General features: G+C 44.2%; 1 protein-coding gene across 9 annotated transcripts in view; it reads left to right on the top strand.

The window, feature by feature from the left end:
• Nucleotides 1-18799, top strand: part of LOC122716162 (protein abrupt-like) — a 62580-nt gene that overhangs the window by 32202 nt on the left and 11579 nt on the right. For all 9 annotated transcript variants that reach the window (XR_006346972.1, XM_043938989.1, XM_043938990.1 and 6 more), the window contains exons 4-7: nucleotides 6754-6984; nucleotides 7080-7286; nucleotides 7400-7562; nucleotides 7790-7843. Coding sequence is in view for 8 of the 9 variants with exons in the window: in XM_043938989.1 (XP_043794924.1) it covers nucleotides 6754-6984; nucleotides 7080-7286; nucleotides 7400-7562; nucleotides 7790-7843 (655 nt within the window). In the remaining variant the exon portion in view is untranslated. The remainder of the gene's footprint in view (nucleotides 1-6753; nucleotides 6985-7079; nucleotides 7287-7399; nucleotides 7563-7789; nucleotides 7844-18799) is intronic.

Below are 18799 nucleotides of genomic sequence, written 5' to 3'. Positions count from 1 at the left end.
ATTTTCCACCGTCTCCTCTACTTCTGCTTCTCTCCTTCTTGTCCCTCCTCTCTCACGCTTGTATTTCACTTTCATGAGGCGGAGAGCCCCAGGATCGTCCGGGGTTTCTTCCATCGCGTTAAACGTGCTCTCTACGCCTCTAATAAGCCCCCGGCATTCTCGTTTTTCGTTAATGCGGCGTCTATGCACACGGTGCACTCGCATTACGCTTAATGTCGCGCAGCAGTGGCACACATGCGGCCAGCGAATTATCGCCGGTATATTATTGTGCTGCGTGTGCGTATAACGTGTTCCTCTCCATCCTCTTCCCACTTCCATTCTTTTTTTTTTTTTATTTCTCTTTTCATACGTCGTCTCCTTTCCTTCCATCCGTCTCGTTTCTCCTTCCATTATTTTTTTCTCTCTCTCTCTCTCTTTCTTGCTCTCTGTTCCCCCTCGCTCGCTCCCTTTCCACCGGCGAGCGAGCGAGCGAGCGAGCGAGCGAGCGAGCGAGTACAAGCCAAGCGAAATGACGACGGTCGCGCGTGTACCGAGAGACACATTATGCCTCCGTGTATTTTTATCAACGGAAGTGCGTAGTTGTACGTGCGCGCATTCCTGCACAGCCTGCGCCTGGAAAAGCGACGCCGAAGGTGGAGGAGGGAGCGTGAAACGCGCCGCGCGTAACACATACATACATACGTACGCATGTGCACTCCCGTGTTCCCGCCATTGTCGCTGCCACACGCGCCTTTCCTCCGAAGGTGCATCCGCTCTCTTCGAGCCTTCCATAATTTTACATTTGATTCCACGTATCGGTATATGGTTATAAAGAACCCATATGTGGTGGGAAATTCTACATCGTGATACGAGTTTATCCGAACATCTATCTGGATATAATAGAAGATATAATCGCGGTTATAATGAAAGATTCCCGATGTTGTTTGTTTGAAGTTAAATCGAAGTAATCGGATAAATAGATCGGTTAACTCCTTATTATGTTAATATATTATGCTATAATATCCTTAGGCTCGTCTCTTAATTCTTGAAGATGAACAATCTGATCCCCAGTTTCAAGCGGATATATATCTGGATCGTCGCGCGCACTCGTCGAGATGAGGAAAAAGACTTAGATTTAGGAGGAAGGAAGGAGGAAAGGAGTAACCGCGTGGGCAAGTTTGATCGATACCACCACCGGTATATAGGCTTGCCCTAGCTGCTTACCTCGTGATTTGACTGGTTAACACGGGAAAAGCTTAAAAACATGCGTCAGTGAAACATCAACTACCCAGATAAGCAGATAAGAGGAGAGTAGTGTGCACACGTGCAACCACTTGTCCGTGTATTTGTCCATAAGGGAGGGTCGCGTGTATGGGGCGAACGGATACGTTTCGCGAAGCCATGACGGCTGCTCGCTCACTGCATAACCGGATCAGAAACCATGCAATCGTATCTACTTTTCTACTTACGGTTTTAGTTGGGGTGCTTCGCCTACATGCGATCACGGCACAGCCGCGACGCGCGATTACGAGAATTTTTTTTCGAACGATGCTCATCGCCCGACCCCTTCCACCCCCCCGTCGAAAGGGCGCGGGAATCGAGGTGTATCGGAAGCCTTGGAATCGTTCCAATACAGCTGTTCAAAGTTGAAAACAATTTCTATTCGATGCGTTTGAATGTAGCAGAAAGATCGAACGTATTACGCGATCCACACAACAAAGTGCCTAAGATTTTTCGTAAGTAAATCGTGAATACATTAATTCGTGGCGATTCGATACCGTGGCATATACCACGACGAAAGATAACCACAGAAGATAGTATGCGCATATTAATTTGATAAGCAAATGCATTCACGAACGACGAAGCTTTAAACTTTAACTAGGAGTATATTTCAATGATCGAAAAAAAAAAAAAATCGAGCCAATCATTTTTTATATCCAATTATTCCGTATTAATTTTTAAATTTGAAATTTCGAGAATAAATTTTTATCAGTTTTACGAGTGGTGTGAATATGATATAAAATTTCGAAAGAGAGAAAAAAAAATTACGTTTATAATGTTTTTTTCAATCGTCCGTATTTAATTTATAAATATATAAATGTATAATTTATAAATTCTCGAAACGAATGTGTTTACTACAGCACAGAACATTTCGATCGACATTGTATCGAAACTTTAATATAAACACGCGCGCGTACACCAAAGTTCGCGTAGCGAATATAAACAAACGATTTCATTTCATTGTCGAAAGCGAGACGATACGCACTTACGACGTGGCGCGCCTCGATTTTCGCGAGTGGATCGTCGTTTAATCGTGAAATCTTTGATCGCACGACGAACAGGGATTGAATTATACTTCGGCCTCCCTCTTCCCTCCCCCCTTGCTAAATAATTCCGCTCATTTTTCCGCGTTAATTCTCATTAGCGGGCGTTTTCTACGGGATTCGTTATCGTTAACGGCACGATATCGAGATACGAAGGAAACGTGGGAAATTCTCTTTATTACATCTTTATTACAGCTTTTGTACAACGACGTGCATGGAGGAAATATTTTTTTCGAATAGAATCGGTATTGCTTAGTGTATATATATATTTATATATCATCGGTCGCTACGATTTCCTAGTCCACTTCTGTGTGTGTGTGTGTGTGTGTGTGTGTGTACGTGTGTTCAATCAGGTTGGAATTCAGAGTCCGCTTTCTGTAAAAAACTGTAAGTAACGCAAGAAGAAGATCGTTGGATCGATTAAAGCGGTCCAAGTATAGTGGCAAAGGGAGGAGGGAGGGATATCGTTTCTTTCGTACGGATCGTTCGTGATCGAGCTTCGATCACTCCTTACCCAATGGGTAAGAAGTAATTCGAGTCCTTTTTCGTCATTTGTCAGCGAAGCGGAAAAATTGTAGCGATCGTGCATCAACAACGTTTTTTCGAATTCGTGACCCTTTGTTATTTGATTGTGATAACGTGAATGCGTGCTCGATTATACCGATAAGGTAAAAGGTGATAAAGTATGTGATTGCGATAAAATAGTGCAGAGGTGTAGGAACTTTGTTCGATGTTAAATGAAATACGTATCGTTTTTCGTATCGTTTTTTAATTTCGACATTATATAAAATGTCGTCGAAAAATTGAATATCTCACATATGTTGAAAGATATATATTTTTGCGTATCAACTTTTACCTGTTTTTGTCTGTTTCGATCCGTAGAATCATCTCTTAAATTTTCTACAAATTTTCATCGTATCTAAACGAATCTGTACGAAATGAAACGGAAAAAATAGACTCGAATTAATCTGGCTCTTAAGTGCGGAATAGATTAATGGAAATAAAGAAGAACGTATGGGACACAATGAAGGTGAACCAGAAAGAATAAACATTTAGCTGCGGAATGCGTGTGCCGCGTATAATGTAAGCAATTACATCGTTGTTCGTTTTTAGATCGCGACTTCCGATATCGAAGGAAGGCCCTACGAAGGAACTTGATGCGTTTTTAACGAGAATAAAATGGTGGCGAGATAACGCAATAATTAATTGTCCGGTTATCTCGAATTTTTATATCCCCGGTTTTCGTTTCAACGCCCCGGCTATCGTCTTTAATGGATCGGAATACGCCGGTTAATTACGCTTTGTTTTTCCTATCCTATCAACTTGAAACTTTCGGGCCCGGTAATGGCGGATGGAACGGTCGATATTGATATTCGATGGAAATATAACGGAACTTTGGAATAAGCTATTCCAATTCCATCTTTGGACGACTGGTTTGTTGAAATGTCGCTGAAACTTATCGATCACTTCCGCCCCCTCTTTCTTTCCTTTCGTTCGAACTTCGCGGCGCTTACGGCAGTAGCCTACGAGTAAGGGAAAAAGCTCGAATTTCGAATTGAAAGAATAATGAAAGAATTTCCTTTTTTTCTTTTCTCCTTTTTTTTTTTTTCTAATCCTCTTTTAAGTCGTTCGAATCGAACAGTCGGCGGAAAAAAATAAAACGGACGGTAAATGTATCGAGAATCGGCTTTGATCATTCATTTGGGCGCGATGGAAACGCACTTTTTTCACTGGTTGTTGACGGAATGCATACGCGAAATATAATTCCCCGGCTCGAGGTGGCACGTCTCACGCGTATTATTACGTGTACGGCACCGACGTGTCTAATTACGTTCGGTTCAATTTCGACATTACGTTTCGATGAGAATTAATATCTAGGGGAGATCTTATTATTAAATCGTGTTTTAAATAATCTCTCGATTTTTTTCTTTTAAACTTTTCAAGAGAACGAAATCGTTGGCTCCTTCGGGAAAAGATAAAAGAAGGGGGAGGGGAGAGAAAATTTAACGCAATCTTTCGATTAAATTTCTGTCCACGAACAAAATTTGATAAATTCAACAACAATAATTTTATCAAGTTAACCCAACTTTCCTCGATCCTTTAATCTTACAAAAATATATTAACAAATATACGTATATATATAAAAAGAACCTATATAAAAAGAAATAACGAAAGATAATATTTCCACAACAATCGTGGAAAACACTAGCCCCAAACGGGTTCTCGGTGCTCGTGTACGACGCACGAGCGTCCATACAATTAATTATTGACCCGTTTTAATCGCGTTAGGTCTAATTAGCGGGGAGAGGGAGTCCGTCTCAAAGTTGTTAATTAAATTGGTTAATGCGATAAAGGAGTCCATAGCGGAGTTCTCTCCGTTCCCTTTCTCTTCTCGCCTCTTTCGCCCCCTTTCCATATATCGGTCGCTGCTGCTTCTCGTGTCTTTGTGTACCCCCCGCGCGGAAATGCACCGCGAAACGTAGACCAAAGATACTTTCATCCACGGCGATTATTTCAATTATACCAGCCAGCCTCACGATCAGACCGAAACCTCTCCTCCCCTTCTCTCTTTCTCTCTCTCTCTCTCTCTCCTCTCCTCTCCTCGTGTATGCAGTCACGATTTGCAGAGGGAATAGCCGCGGCGTGACGACGAGTAATGTACGAGTAGATGTTTATGCCGTCGCCACGGTGTATCGTAATCCTATTGAGGCGAGGCTGTTATAATATAAGAATTTCAATTGAAAGGATTACAATAAGTCGTGTAATTCCGTTATTCGTGTGCTTTTTGGTTAATGGAATTTTTCTTACGTAAATACACATATATGTATACATACGTACATATAATTTTCTCTGGTAGTAATTTTCAAAATAGAATCCTTTCCGATATATAGGTTTCTTGGCGAATAACGTTCCTCTTGTTTACGAAAATCGAATGACTCAGTGATGAAGCGTTTTTGTACGCTTTTCCGTGGCGATTTTATTGATTTAGCAGCCAGTTTATTATAAGCTTTTTCAATTCTTCGTCTTCGATAAATTAATTCTTGAAGCGTTAAAGTGGATCCCCGCCCTATTTTATTATCGATCCGATTTCCATATTTTTTTTCGCGTAATCGTAAATTTAAAAATATAAAAATATACGTCGAAATTACGTGCAACGTCTGAAAATAATTTATTTAGGTGTAGTTGGCATCAAATGTCACGGGTTAATGGGGCAAATGTAAGGAATGCAGATTGATACTACTTATATATCCAAGTTCAGTTTTAACCCACGTTTCGATCCTTTCTACGTCCGTCCATTGTGTCGGACACAATTATAGAGCAAGAGATTAATCCCAGAAAATTCTTATCCCAATTTCTAAATATATAATATCCGAGAAATCGTTGGGCAACAAAAGTTTCCAGAACGAATCGCGCTTACCTCAATCGGTCTCGATTATTCCTTTCACGCCAATATTTCAAACGTATAAAAAAAAAAAAAAAAAAAAAAGGAAAGAAAGAAAAAAAAAGAAAAAACGACTAAAAAGCGGATCGACAGAGATCGAGTTTCAACCGGTCAACCCGTCGATCGCTGTTACAAAACCTTGGAACGATTATAACGCGGGATAAATCGATAGCTGCCTACAATAATAAATATTTTTTCACGTTAGATTCGAAATCTCTATAGAGATATTCCAAGCTGTTTCCCTCCCTCTCTCGTCGCCTATATTCCTCTCGAATTTGTCTCGCGGATCGACGACACCTCCGCGCCTCGAAATAACCGAGTGGCAGCCGAGTTGCCACGGGAAGGCCGGCAGTCATTAATTATAATTAATATCGGTGCCGATAATGGCAGTTGCCGCGCTCCATATATCGGCGGAACATAGATCGGTGAGAAACGCCTCTAACGTGTAAACGGCCGCTATATACGTCCGTATAAATTTCCATCTTCCATCGAGATGATCGTCGTCGATGTTACACAGCCGCCAGTCCATACGAGTGGTGGTCAATTTGTAGTAGTAGTAGTAATAGTAGTAGTAGTAGTAATAATAATAGCAGTAATAGTAATGGTGGTAGTAGTCAATTTCGCTCGGTTGTTGTTGGCGAGTTGGAAAAAAAAGGGGATGGGATGAAAAACGGAAGTGGAAAGACGCGGAATAGAGCGGGCGAAGGGAGAAAGAGATAGCTGTATAAGTCGGTTCGACTTAAAAGGCATCGACGACGTGGATTAAACGTTGCTCGTTATACGTGTCGTGGTTGTAAATCGTCCTTGTAAATCAATTGACCGGATCTGGCCGGGCTGAACGACCTGATAAATAGGATTAACCGATTTACGGTGGACGGAGATTCGTCCGTATCGATCATAATCAACGATCAACTGGGATATCGCGAGTCCGAAATTAATTTTCGCCCGGTTGAGAGAAGAAGATGGTCGTTTCTTTATTCTCTTCTCTTTTTGTTGTCACGACCGCAGGCCAATCCATGCCAGCATCCGATCGTGATCCTGAGGGACGTCGCCTCGTCGGACATGGAGTCGTTGCTGCGCTTCATGTACCACGGAGAGGTGCACGTAGGTCAGGAACAGCTCGCCGCGTTCCTAAAGACGGCGCAGATGCTTCAGGTTCGAGGGTTGGCCGATGTGAACAGCGGCGCTGCCAAAATTCCTCCTCCCTCGTCCTCCGGCGGGAACAATGGCAGTGCGCCGGTAAATACGAGTTTCAACTTTCGAGATTACAAGCTACCGATTTAAATTTGGACATAGTACGCGGTAATTGGACATTGGATTTTCGGACTTGACAGGCGACACCGCGCAATCCTTGGCAAGACAACGGCAGAGGAGAGTTGAACGAGAGCGGTCTGAGCCCACCACCAGAGAAGAGACCTAGAAGCTATAGCCCACCGTTGGGTAACCACGTGGAGCCCAAGACCGACCTTCAAGAATCGCTTTTGGGCCAGGCATTGGCGGAGGGACCTACGATACACACGACACCCACGAACAACGTTCAGGTACGGCTCTTGAAAAAATTTAAAACGATCGTTGACCACCGTCGAAAGAATATTTTATTCGCGGAGAGACTCGGAATAAGACGCGGAAGAGGGATGATTTTTATCGGTTACAGGCGCAATCTACCGGCGAGGACTCGAATTCCATGTCGGACAACGAGGAAGAGATGTCGAATAACGACAGCATCCTGAACTCGGTGAAGACCGAGCCAAGCGACATCCTGAATGATTCTATGGAACATCACCGTAATTCGTTTCCGGCGCTCTTGGGAATACCAGGTAATTTGATCGAAATTACCTCGCTTCCTTTATTTTTTTCTTTTTTTTTTTTTTTCCTCGATAAACGTATCGTAACTCTATCTCATCGACTCGATCGAAATTAATATTTTGAACGGTGGGGGGGGGGGGGGGTCGATGTATCGCACTGTATTTTCTATTTAGAGTTGATGACCAGTGTGAATGAGCAGAGACAGGTTTGTGATTATGATCGTACTTGATACTTACAGGACTGATACCAGGACCGTCCGGGATCCACGCGGCGAATCAGGATCCGAATTACGGTAAGTGATCAGAAACCAACGATTCGATTCTCGATTCGGTTTTATTACGTATTCGTAAGCCCAAACTATAATATCCTCCCGTCGATTCCCTCAAGACTCTGGTCTCTCGTTGTTGCGTTGAATGCATGGAACTCTCGTACCTCTCACAACCCTGCATCCCCTTGCCCAATTTACTCCTTTTGGATAAAGAAAAAGGAAATAAATAAGAAAGAATAATTGTTGATAATGAAACGAAAAAAAAAAAAATAATAATAATAAAAAAAGAAAGAAAAGAAAATGGTGAGCAACAGCGTGTCGTAGAGCTACGTCTCCGACGGCTCTTCGAGTTCGTTTGCCGGAACAATATCGATTTTCCTCCGCAAAAATGGCCTGCGATCATTAGAAACGGTATCGTTAGGGTTGCCATGCAAAAGAAAAACTCGATTCTTTTTTTAATAATAATCTCGAATTCTTTGAACGACCCTTCTTGCTAAGGCTAATTGGTCGGCGAGGTACGAATTCGATCGACTGTTTAAAACTGTTTATGGAAAATAGAAATAAATAAGTAAATAAATAAAAATGACGTGAGGGTGGAGGTCTCGGAAATGGCAACGAAGAAGAACAAAATACACACGTTACCACATTCAACAAACAGATATATATATATATGTATATATATAAAAAATCTGACGAAACAAAATTAACACATATAAATGTGAAATATTAAATAAAATTGAAATTAAAAGAGTGCGACAAAAACATTTTGACAAAATACAATCTACGATTCGATCATAAATATTCAGGGAATTAAACAAACAACACGCAATTTGGGGGAGGGAAACAGTGTAACAGAAATATAAGAGGAAAAAAATAAGTAAATAAACAGAAATAAAGCAAACAAAAAAAAAAGAATATAAACGAACAGAATTGAAAACGAAGGGCTGTGGGAGGACAGAAAAAAAAAATTGAATAGTGTTTAAGGGATCGTACGAGGTTGGCTGAGGACTGACATTGGCTGGTGGTTCCAGGGCGATGGCAGCCCTCTGGAGGAGACGGTTCAAGCTCGAGTTCCGGTTGGTTGCCGGGTACGTCCTCCACGAGGAACGAGCACGCCGGGTCTGGAACTTACCAGAGCGGAGTTCACAACTCGAAAGGTCAGGACCTGTCGTCTCTGCTCCAGCAGCATCACCATCACCATCACCTCCACGCCACCAGCCAAGCGTCGCAGCAACACGCCCTAAATGCCCTGAACTCGCTCAACTCCCTGAATACCGAGCAGCTGTCGATCATGCATCAAAAGTTGCAGAACAATCTGCAAACGTTGCAGCAACAACAACAAACAGCGTCCGCGAAAAACGAACTGAATCTGATGCTTCAATCGTGCGCCAAGGAGAAGATTCAAGAGAGTATGGCGTTGTTCCATCAACAGACCCATCAACAGCGTCGGTTCCACCAGCAGACCGACAACGCGAGCCAATCCGGTAAACCGAAGTGTCCGGAGTGCGGGAAAATCTATTCGAACAATTCGAACCTGAAGCAGCACATCGTGAACGTGCACACGGTTCAAACGGAGTACGTCTCGTGTCACGTGTGCAGCAAGCAGTTCAAGACGAAACAATACCTCCAGATACATCTGTTGTCGATGCACGGTATCCGGAAACGGAAGAGTTACCCGTTGTATCAGATGCAAACACAGATGCAACAACAACAGCAGCAGCAGCAATCGTCGGGCGGCCAAGTGTCCGGCGGTCAGCAGCAATCGCAACAGCAATATCCGGCTCCGGAGAGATGGTCCGGAGGAGAGGACAAACAGTGATCGAAACGCGTGTATCGTTGATCGATCGAAGAACCACGCCAGAGACACGTGTGCCTCCCTTGGACCACGTATACAGGGGTGAAAAAGGGAATAGAGAGGGTCGATGAGAGTGGATGCTGGTAATCTGTATAGTTGGCCCTGGAGGAACTCTGATAGATAGCTCGGAATTATTTGGGATTAAGGCAACTACGACCTCGCAATAATCTTTGTAGTAGATTTTATTGTACATACGCGAATCGAAAACGTGCGCATAGGGAAGTAAGTATTTTTTTCGCGTGGAATCCAGTTACGTATAGATAGTTTATTTTTTTTTTTTTCTTTTTTCCGGTTCTTTTTCTTCTCCGCGAGTTTTTTGCCTCTCTCTCTGCCCCCTCCCTTTTTTCTTTTTCTCCTTCTTTTTCTTTTTTTTCTTTTTTTTTTTATTTCTTTCGGTAGTTAGGTTAAAAGAACGGCGGAGGTAGGCGATAGGCAAGAGGAGGGTGAAAGAGGGTGCTGATACGAGGATTGGCCGACCTATTTTCGTATTGTACCGCAGTGCGCAGCCAATCCTTCGAGGCAGCGATAAGTAAGCCCCCCCGCGATTGGCCAGCGGAGACTTCTTGAAATTCTCGCCGGAATTCTTATCGGTATAAATAGTAGGTGAGGAAGAAAGAAGGATGCGTCAGCCTCGTTTCTTCGAAAAGAGAGTCATTCACGGGAAAACGTCGATAGGGCTGTATTCACCCTTTTCCGAGGATTCGCGGTCTTTAAGGGGAACCGAGGAACGGACGGGCAATTCTAAAGGAATAGCTGAACCGATGAAAATAACCTTTCTAATGGAACCGAATCTTATCCTGAATATTTCTCTCCCCTCTCTCCTCTCTCCTTTTTCTCCTTCTTCTCCTTTTTTTCTTTCTCCTTTTTTTTTTTCGAAACGAATCAAATTTCCCTCTTTCCTCCTCCTCTTTTTTCTCCTCCTCCTTAATGCAAAATTCTGACGAGGCTGCAATTAGATCGACCGAATTGCCGAGGTGTATTTTTATTACAAAGGAGAAAAACCGAGCGAATTATTTCGAACGTTTCGTGGCGTTGAAACGAATTTGGGGCGTAATATTCGCTTGTCTTTTACCGGAGTATCTCCGTGATGCTTTTAAAATATTGACACGCATAGCTAAAACTGGTAGCCAGAAACACGGAGGCGCGTTTCATTTGCTCTCTGTCGCTTTCTCATCTTGACGCGTCGCATTTCGCCGCGATAGATATATATATATACACACGATACGTTTGAACGTGTGCGTTTGAGTGCAACATTGTGCACCACCACCACTACTACCACCACCACCACCACCACGTACGTGCATACACGTCGAACGTGCCCGCGCACATTTAGGCACACGGAATTACGAGGGCAGAAAGAGATAGACTGGGTTGTATTGATCTCGAGGATTCAACAAACAGCACCTAGTGCCTCCCGCTCCTTCCTCTCTAACTTCACCTTACTCCTCCACCCTCCACCTCACCCCTATCTCTCGCTTCCTTCTCCACGTATTTCATAGGATTCGGCTTGTCTTCCGAATGGAGTTCGACGAGCTCTACCCCTCTAATACCCCATTCGATAGTTTCTCTAGTTACCCTACACTTTCTTTTTCTATTTCTTTTCTACATTCATCGTAAATTGTAATCGTTAAGTTATATGCATCGCGAGGGATATTACCCAATTTCAATATCACCCCGATATTCGAATGGTCTTGGCAATTCTTCTCCGTTACTCGACGTTTACGGTTGTTCATCATGCATATGTCAGTGTCATCTTGCCATTTCGTCTACTTTTACTCTTTTTAGTGCATTAGTTAGATTTATCACGATAATCGTAAAGTTATAGGATATATTTGGAAATATGATGGATATATCGCGTAATCTCGATGCAATATCACGCAAGACGTTGAAGGATCGAAGAGTAAATGGATGTACGCCACTCAATGGCGATCGAATTGTCTATCGTTAAGGTTGCACGGTGTCAGTGTCGGACCAGAGTTTTTCGAGGGTAGAAGAGAGGAAAGTTGGAGGAGGACACGCGATACTCGGCCCTAGTGAGCGTAGGCCACGCGATGCCTAATACACGATCAGCCTACAACCCCCATTGGGAACCCCTGGCAAAACAAACCCTGCCTGGCTTATCCAATTCCACGGCATTTCCACGAATCTCTTCCATCTCTTGTCTGTGCTACCCAACCCTGACGCTCGTAGTTCCGACGTAAATGGAGGTGGAGCATTTGTTTCAGCCACCCCTTTGTCCTCTTCCTTTCTCTCTCTCTCTCTTTCTCTCTCTTTGTTCGTTCGATCCTTCGTTCTCGTTTTCTCCGTTTTTACCATCAACCCGCAATCCCTGCCATTCAACCGGTTGGATCGTCTTGTTCTTATTTCCTTGGCGTGAAACTGCGTCACCTTTGAGAGCTACCAAGCTCTAAAAGCACTCGCCGCCTCTGGTTTCACAGACAGGGCGAGGAAATGGTTTTACTTCCTCCTGTCGCCGAAGGTGATGGCCTGATAACATATGTCTTTCTTTTCTTGTCTTTTTTTTGTGAAATGTGTTTTTTTTTTATGTTTGGTATTATGTTTGGAATTGTTGTATGGAATTAGTATAAATTTAGTAATTTTCATAAATCAAATTGTTGTTTTGGTTTTGAATAATTAATGAATGGTTGGAGAAAAATTTATAAAATTTTTCTATTTTTTTTTTCTTTTAATTTTATTTAATTCCGTCTTCTTCTTCTTCTTCTTCTTTTTTTTTTCCTAATCTAATTTTTTCTCATCATCAAACGCAGGAAATCTTAGAGGACACTGGCGAAATCGACTCTCCATTTTCTACTCTTCACAGATTAGAGTCATCTATCACCCGGATTCGATCCGGATAACCGTTCGTTTCGGACCTTAGCCAGATTCTTATCAACCTGATAAATCTCCCCGATAAAAAACGTTGGCGTGCCTGTTCCATCGTTTGACCAAACTTACTCCTCGTATACCGTGATAACCTTCGACGTATATATTGGGGGAGAAGTTTGGAAGAGTGATGATTACGATAGAAATTGCAAAGGAAAGTATAAAAGTCGATCGCGTGATTATCGCGTCCTAGGAAAGAATGAAAGATCTGCCCGTTTGTGTCACACGTGTCACGTAGTCGGAGCAAGTTTGCGGGAAATAACTTTCTTCCTTCTTTAATTCCGCGCAGTTGTGTCACTTCTTGCTTCTCCCTTCTTTGTGTGCAACGCTCGGAATACAGATTCCTCCATTGGCCGAGAGCTAAGGGGTGGCGTTAAAACTTCCAAAGAGAAAGAACAAAAAAAAGGAAAGAAAGAAAGAAAGGAAGAAAGAAAGAAGGGAAGGAACCTCGAACAAATAACACGCGAAAGTATGATCGATTAAATAAGTATAATCTGGCTTGGAAAGTGGTTAGAGAAGGGCAAAGTGGAAGAGACAAAGAGAGGAGAGGAAGAACAGGAAATGAGATGGGATGTAAGGATATTGTGGCCCACTTCGGCGATCAGATACATCGAGGCTTTAGGGTTGGTGGAAAAAAAGATGGCCACTTATAGGGGGGAGGGACAGGGTGGATCGGTTGAAGAATAAAAATGGGATTTCGTACGATAAGCGGCCACGTACACCGTCGAGTTCAAATGTTTGTTCGGTGGATTTCTCTTTTTTTTTTTTTTTTCTTCTCTCTTTACCTCGTTGCGTATTTTTTTGGTCTTCTTGCTACTCTTTTTTTTTTTTCTACTTCCCAACGTCCATCTTATCCCCGATTTCCCGCTGGTCCTTCTCGTTTCTTGTCTCCTTAATGTTCCGGAATCCCTTTTTTTTTCTCTCACTCACCCTCGTGGCATCCACGTGTTGGCGGCGCGCGCGAGGGGAGGAAAGGATCGACCGACCCGAAGGGCGGTTCATCCGATATTGCGTCGTCCGGACAAATGACAATTGCAATTCCCTTTTGGAATCTATCGCATTAGTCTTCTGTCCGGACGGCGAATCGTTAGATCGCTGCGTGAAATTACCCGTCCTTATCCTTATCGTTCGTTTCTTTTTTCGTTTTCGATAGGCTAGGAAGATCGATGGGAAATTTTTTATTATCGATAATGTTATTTCATCTGAATTCACTTACTTATTTAAAGTGTTATTACCTCGATTTATTCGAGATTGACTGAATTTCGACATGTATGGGGAAGAGTCGTCGACAGAAAATTGACAGGAGGCGCCATTAACGCGAAGAATATAACGCCACGAAATTAGAGCGAGGAAGAGTCACGAAAGCGCTTTGACACACGCTATAAACCCGTTTAACTTCACGAGTTACGTGCCACAGACGTTGCCTCTCGAAATTACGAAAGTTTGGCTCGTCATCAAGAAAAAAAAATGACGAACAAAGACTGCGCGCGGCTGGAGCATGTGTGTCATATATCGCTCCTTTTACCATTATTCCTCTCTTGCGCGATCCGTCATATCGTTTTCATTTCGTCGATTACTTCCGGGTTAAAATAGAGAAAGAAAATGGGTAGTTCTTGGGTTTGGATTCCAAGAAAATTTCGTAACGTAGAAAAAGAAGGAAAAAATATCGTTAATTAAAAGAGTTAAACCCACCCTTTCTTACATCGAGCGTCGAACGTCTTAATTAAATAACTCTGTAATTAACGATTCGCGTTATTTTCTTTTTTTTTTTTTTTAATTTGCCAATACGACACGTTCCCGTACCATCCACTAATTTAAATTTCCCAATTTCTGAGGAACATTGAATAGAATTCATCTACTGTATGCAGGAATACTAGACTCGTTCCGGCCGGAGCGTATCGATTGTTCCGCGTCGAACGTAGAGGAACGATAGAATGAGATTGGGTTTCACGGTTGCAGCAACGACGGATGGGGTGGTGGTGCAGCACACTTTAGCAGGAAGATTGATTAAGCTGCCGCAGCCACCGCCGCCCACGCGAGGTATATTAAAGACGTGACCCGACATAAAGGAGAACCCCCTTCGTCTTCAGCTACCATCCGTCTCTTTCTCCCCCTTCATCCACCCCTATCTTCTCTCTGACCACATTGATTTTCCACGCCACTCTCTCTATCTTACCTCTCTTTCTCTTTCTCTTTCTCCATCCCATTTCCTCGCATCGTCTTCGTCTTCTTTTTCTTCTTCTTCTTCTTTCTCTTCCTCCTCCTCCTCCTCCTCCTCCTTCTCCTCTTTCCTCCCTGGTAATTTTCTCTTCGCCGCAAACTCTGTCTTTCTTTCTCTCTCTCCTTGCCTCGCTCGCCCTTCAAACAACTACGATGGAAGAAACGTTTTCTCGCGTTTCTTCTTCTCCTCCTCTCGTTGTTATCGTCGCCGAGCCACCGTGCCCCTCTATCTATCTATCTGTCTATCTATCGCTGTTTACTTTACTCGTAAGCTCGAGTCAACACTCGAAGAAGAAAGAGGAACACGAAGAGCGAACGACCGACCAACCGACCGACCGACCGACGGAGTTCCCTGTCTTCCCTTCAAGCTTTGCAAGTTTGATTGAATTCCAACGAGTATCAGGAAATGGACAAGTTGATTCGAGCTTTCTCTCTCTCTCTCTCTCTCTCTCTCTCCTGTCTCTTCCCTCTCCACAAAGAGTCTTTTTTCCCTTCTTCTTTTCATCAGACGTCCGCTAGAAAGCTTTTAGCCTTTCCTATCCGAGTTTCGAGCCCAAGCTCGAATCGGGGGAGGGGGAGGGGGGTTATTTTCGGTTCTCACGTTCGCCGGTAGGGATTAGAGAGGACGCGAGAGATTACAGAGTTCCGTTATTGCCGCGCTAAATGTTCGCCCCCGTTGTAGTCACTGAATTAAACGGGGGAGATAGAGCTTTTATTAAAAGCACGCGCGACGCTTCAATTTTAAAACCGTGCCGCGGATAGGCGTGTTTGAAATTAAAATAAAGGTTGGAAAATAAAACGGCAGCGGAGAGAGAAAGGTCAAGGGTGACGGAGATGGCGGAACGAATGGGATATATATTTCATCCCCACCTCCTTTATTCCACACGTTCCATTTCTCATTTTCTACTATTCCGTTGGAATTATATTTCTCCTGGAACTTTTCGTTGTCCACATTGTCAAGAATTTTCGACGCCGTATAGAAGGTATTTTCGCTTTCCTACGAAGCGATTCATCAATTTTCAACCGAAGGCACTTACCCCCGACCGTGTCTTCTTCTTCTTCTTCTTCTTCTCCTTCTTCGTTTCTTGTATCTGTGTAACCGTCAACCTCTCGTCGGATTTGGGATATTCATTTTCCTTGAAATTCCCGCTGGGAACAGATTTCGAAGAGATTTTGTCTTCTTCAACAGTTACTTTCCTCGTGAAATTGATCAACGAGCATAAAATTCATTTCTATCTATTTCCATTCGATACAAGATACGTGTAAATTCGTGGATAGAATTAATCGTATTTCGCGACGCTCTCACTCTTTCTTGCGCTACCTCCAAAAAAGAAAAAAGAAGAAAAGAAAACTATCGACTATCTCTCCCCGTCAATAAATACGTTCGAATTAGTCGACTTCCTATCCGGTGAAGATTCACGGCGACGCAACAAATGTCCTCTAAAAATACGAAGAAACGGGAACGATCGCGCTCTGCGAAGTCGGTTGAGCGACGCGCAAAAGCCATCGGATGGTTTTCATGAACGAGAGAGAGAGAGAGAGAGAGAGAGAGAGAGAGAGCGAGAGCGAGAGCGAGAGACGAGTTGTGAGAAGGCGAGAGACGGTTACGAGGGCAGCAGTGGAGAGCGGGACGAGGGAGGAGGGGTTGAAATGAGAGTGAGAGAGATGGAAGAGAGAAAGAGAAAGAGAGAGAGAGAGGGAGAGAGGGAGGGAGCAAGAGAGAGTAAGACAAGAAGAAAAAGGGGAAGAGAGAGTGAGAGGATGAGAGAAGGAGGAAGAGAGAGAGAGAGGCCGCGCTTCCCCCGAGGGTCCTGGGATCGATCCCTGTGCAATTTCCCGCACATGTCCGCATTGATCTGCCCTCACTTGCCCCCGGCGCCCACCCTTGCCACACTGAACCACCGCCACCCCCACTGACGCCGTCACTGACGCCGCTGCCGCCACCACCAACCACCCTTAGCTTCTTCGGGATCCCCACGATCGTCCAAACACCCCGTCTCTCACGCCGTTCGCTGTCCAAAGTCTGTTTGGAACTACTACTCGTTACCTCCACCCCGGATATTCGACCAACCCCCTTATAGTTTCCCAGTAACGTGCCTTAGGAAAGGGGGAGGACGTGCCTTGCTCGTAGACACGCGCGTCTTGTCACGCGTCACACGCGATACGCCTCGCGGCGAACACGATTTTTCAATTTGAGGGAAAAAGAAAAGAAAGGAAGAAAAAAAGAAAGAAAGAAAGGGAAAAGAATGAGAGGAGGGAGGGTGGGTTGCGCGCGTTGGCTTCGCTCCCCGTGATTGGCAGCTTCTTCCGCTCTCCCATGGGGCGGTTGTCTATCTCGTCGAAAAGCGTGTCGCTTTTCAAATTTCCCTGTGTTGCCGCGACGACGTGGGGATTAATTAAAAGAGCGACGAAAGGGAGGAAATAGCTACAGCTAGTTCGACAGCGAGCTTCGTGAATATGAAACGGGGAAACACGGTTAAAACGTGTTCGAGACGAAAGGACAAAAATTACTCTCGTCAACGCTCTCTTCTTCCCCTCCCTCCCTCTCTCTCTTCTTTCCCTCTTTTCTCTCTCTTTCTCTCTCTTGCTTCCTTTTTCCTCCGCGAACCCTCACGAGAAACTTCGTAAAAAACTTAGGGCAACGAGGGGCGCGGCGATGGAAGTGGATGCGCACGAGGGCCACGAGGCAACGTTCGCAGGCAACAACGTGGCCTACCTAAATTAAACTTTTCTCTCTTCTCCTCGGCCCGCGTCCCTCCTCTTCACCCTACCATCCGTTCACCGAGCCCCCATACATCAGCCTGTCATAAACCTAAGCCGTGCCAAGCCGCGTTCGATGTAACCGATCGTTAAACTTCGCTACCGGAAACCAGGTGTACCTTCCGACGGGAATAACCGTTCGAAGGAACTGAAAGGCACGCGGGATGGATAAAGAGAGCGCGGGGTTATTGATCGCTTCGAAATTGCTTGCTTCGCTTCGCCATGGAAATGTTAAACTAGGCCTATCGAAAAACTTCTCCTTTGCCCCAACTTTCCCGCTCTCTAATTTTCACTGGGAATTACAGCGCGATGAAAATGAAGCGAGAGAGAAGAAATATACCGGATATACCGGAAGAATGTTACGTTATACATGAAAATAAACATCATAAAAATATTCGTACGAAATACGACGTTACTAGAAGAATTTCGAAGTCAGTTTTTAATTGGTAACTGGATTGCAACGGGAGCATCGAAACGTCCGCGAGAGGGAAGACGGTGATCTTCTTCCCCTGATTAGTTCCCCGGGGAGCGAATGGCCGACATGATTGAAAGGATCCATGGTTCTGTTCGCGTCAGAGAGATATGGAGAATTGGCCGGCGGTTTCTCGTCGATATCCGCGCGATCGCGTGGATCGACGTTTTCAAGATATTTCGTTGCGTAAGACGAGAGGCAGACGGCAAAGAAGTTTGCCGGAAAGCCGAAGACATCGATCTTCGGCTTCCCTTCAGCCAATCAGCGTGCCGACTGCTTCTTGAGAAGCGGCTCCTCGTTAATGCAGCGCAATTCGTCGGAGCGACGCTGCTAATGGACTGGCGCAATCATCCCAGGCCTCGCTACCGAATCTCCTTTCTCCGTCGACAGCATTCCTTCCTTCCTTCCTTCCTTCCTTCCTTCCGTCCTTCCTGCTTGCCTGCCTGCCTGCTTGTCTGCCTCGTCTAACCTCTGCTCCATTTTCTGCCTACGCTTCACAACTCTGTCACTTCCTGTTTCTCTTCTTTGTCTTTTTCGCTCCTCGTGTCGGATCTCTAACCACTCTGCCACTCTTTTCAGTTTTCCCGACTCTAACCATCTGCCTCAAAGTAGTTGTTCTTTTTTCGTTCTTATTTTTCCTCGCCTCTTTTTCGTTAATTTTTTTCCCTCGAAATTCTTTCTCTTTTTAATTCTCGTCTTGCGTCCGTCATTATTTTCCGACTGTCATTCTTCGTTTCTTCGTGAGATCTGTCGGTCGGAAGATGCTGCAGGAAGGTAAAAGTGAAACTTC

This window comes from Apis laboriosa, unplaced genomic scaffold (genome assembly GCF_014066325.1).
Source record: "Apis laboriosa isolate Shangri-la unplaced genomic scaffold, ASM1406632v1 scaffold42_cov153, whole genome shotgun sequence".
NCBI classification, from domain to species: Eukaryota; Metazoa; Arthropoda; class Insecta; order Hymenoptera; family Apidae; genus Apis; species Apis laboriosa.
This window is presented reverse-complemented; position numbering and strand designations above follow the sequence as displayed.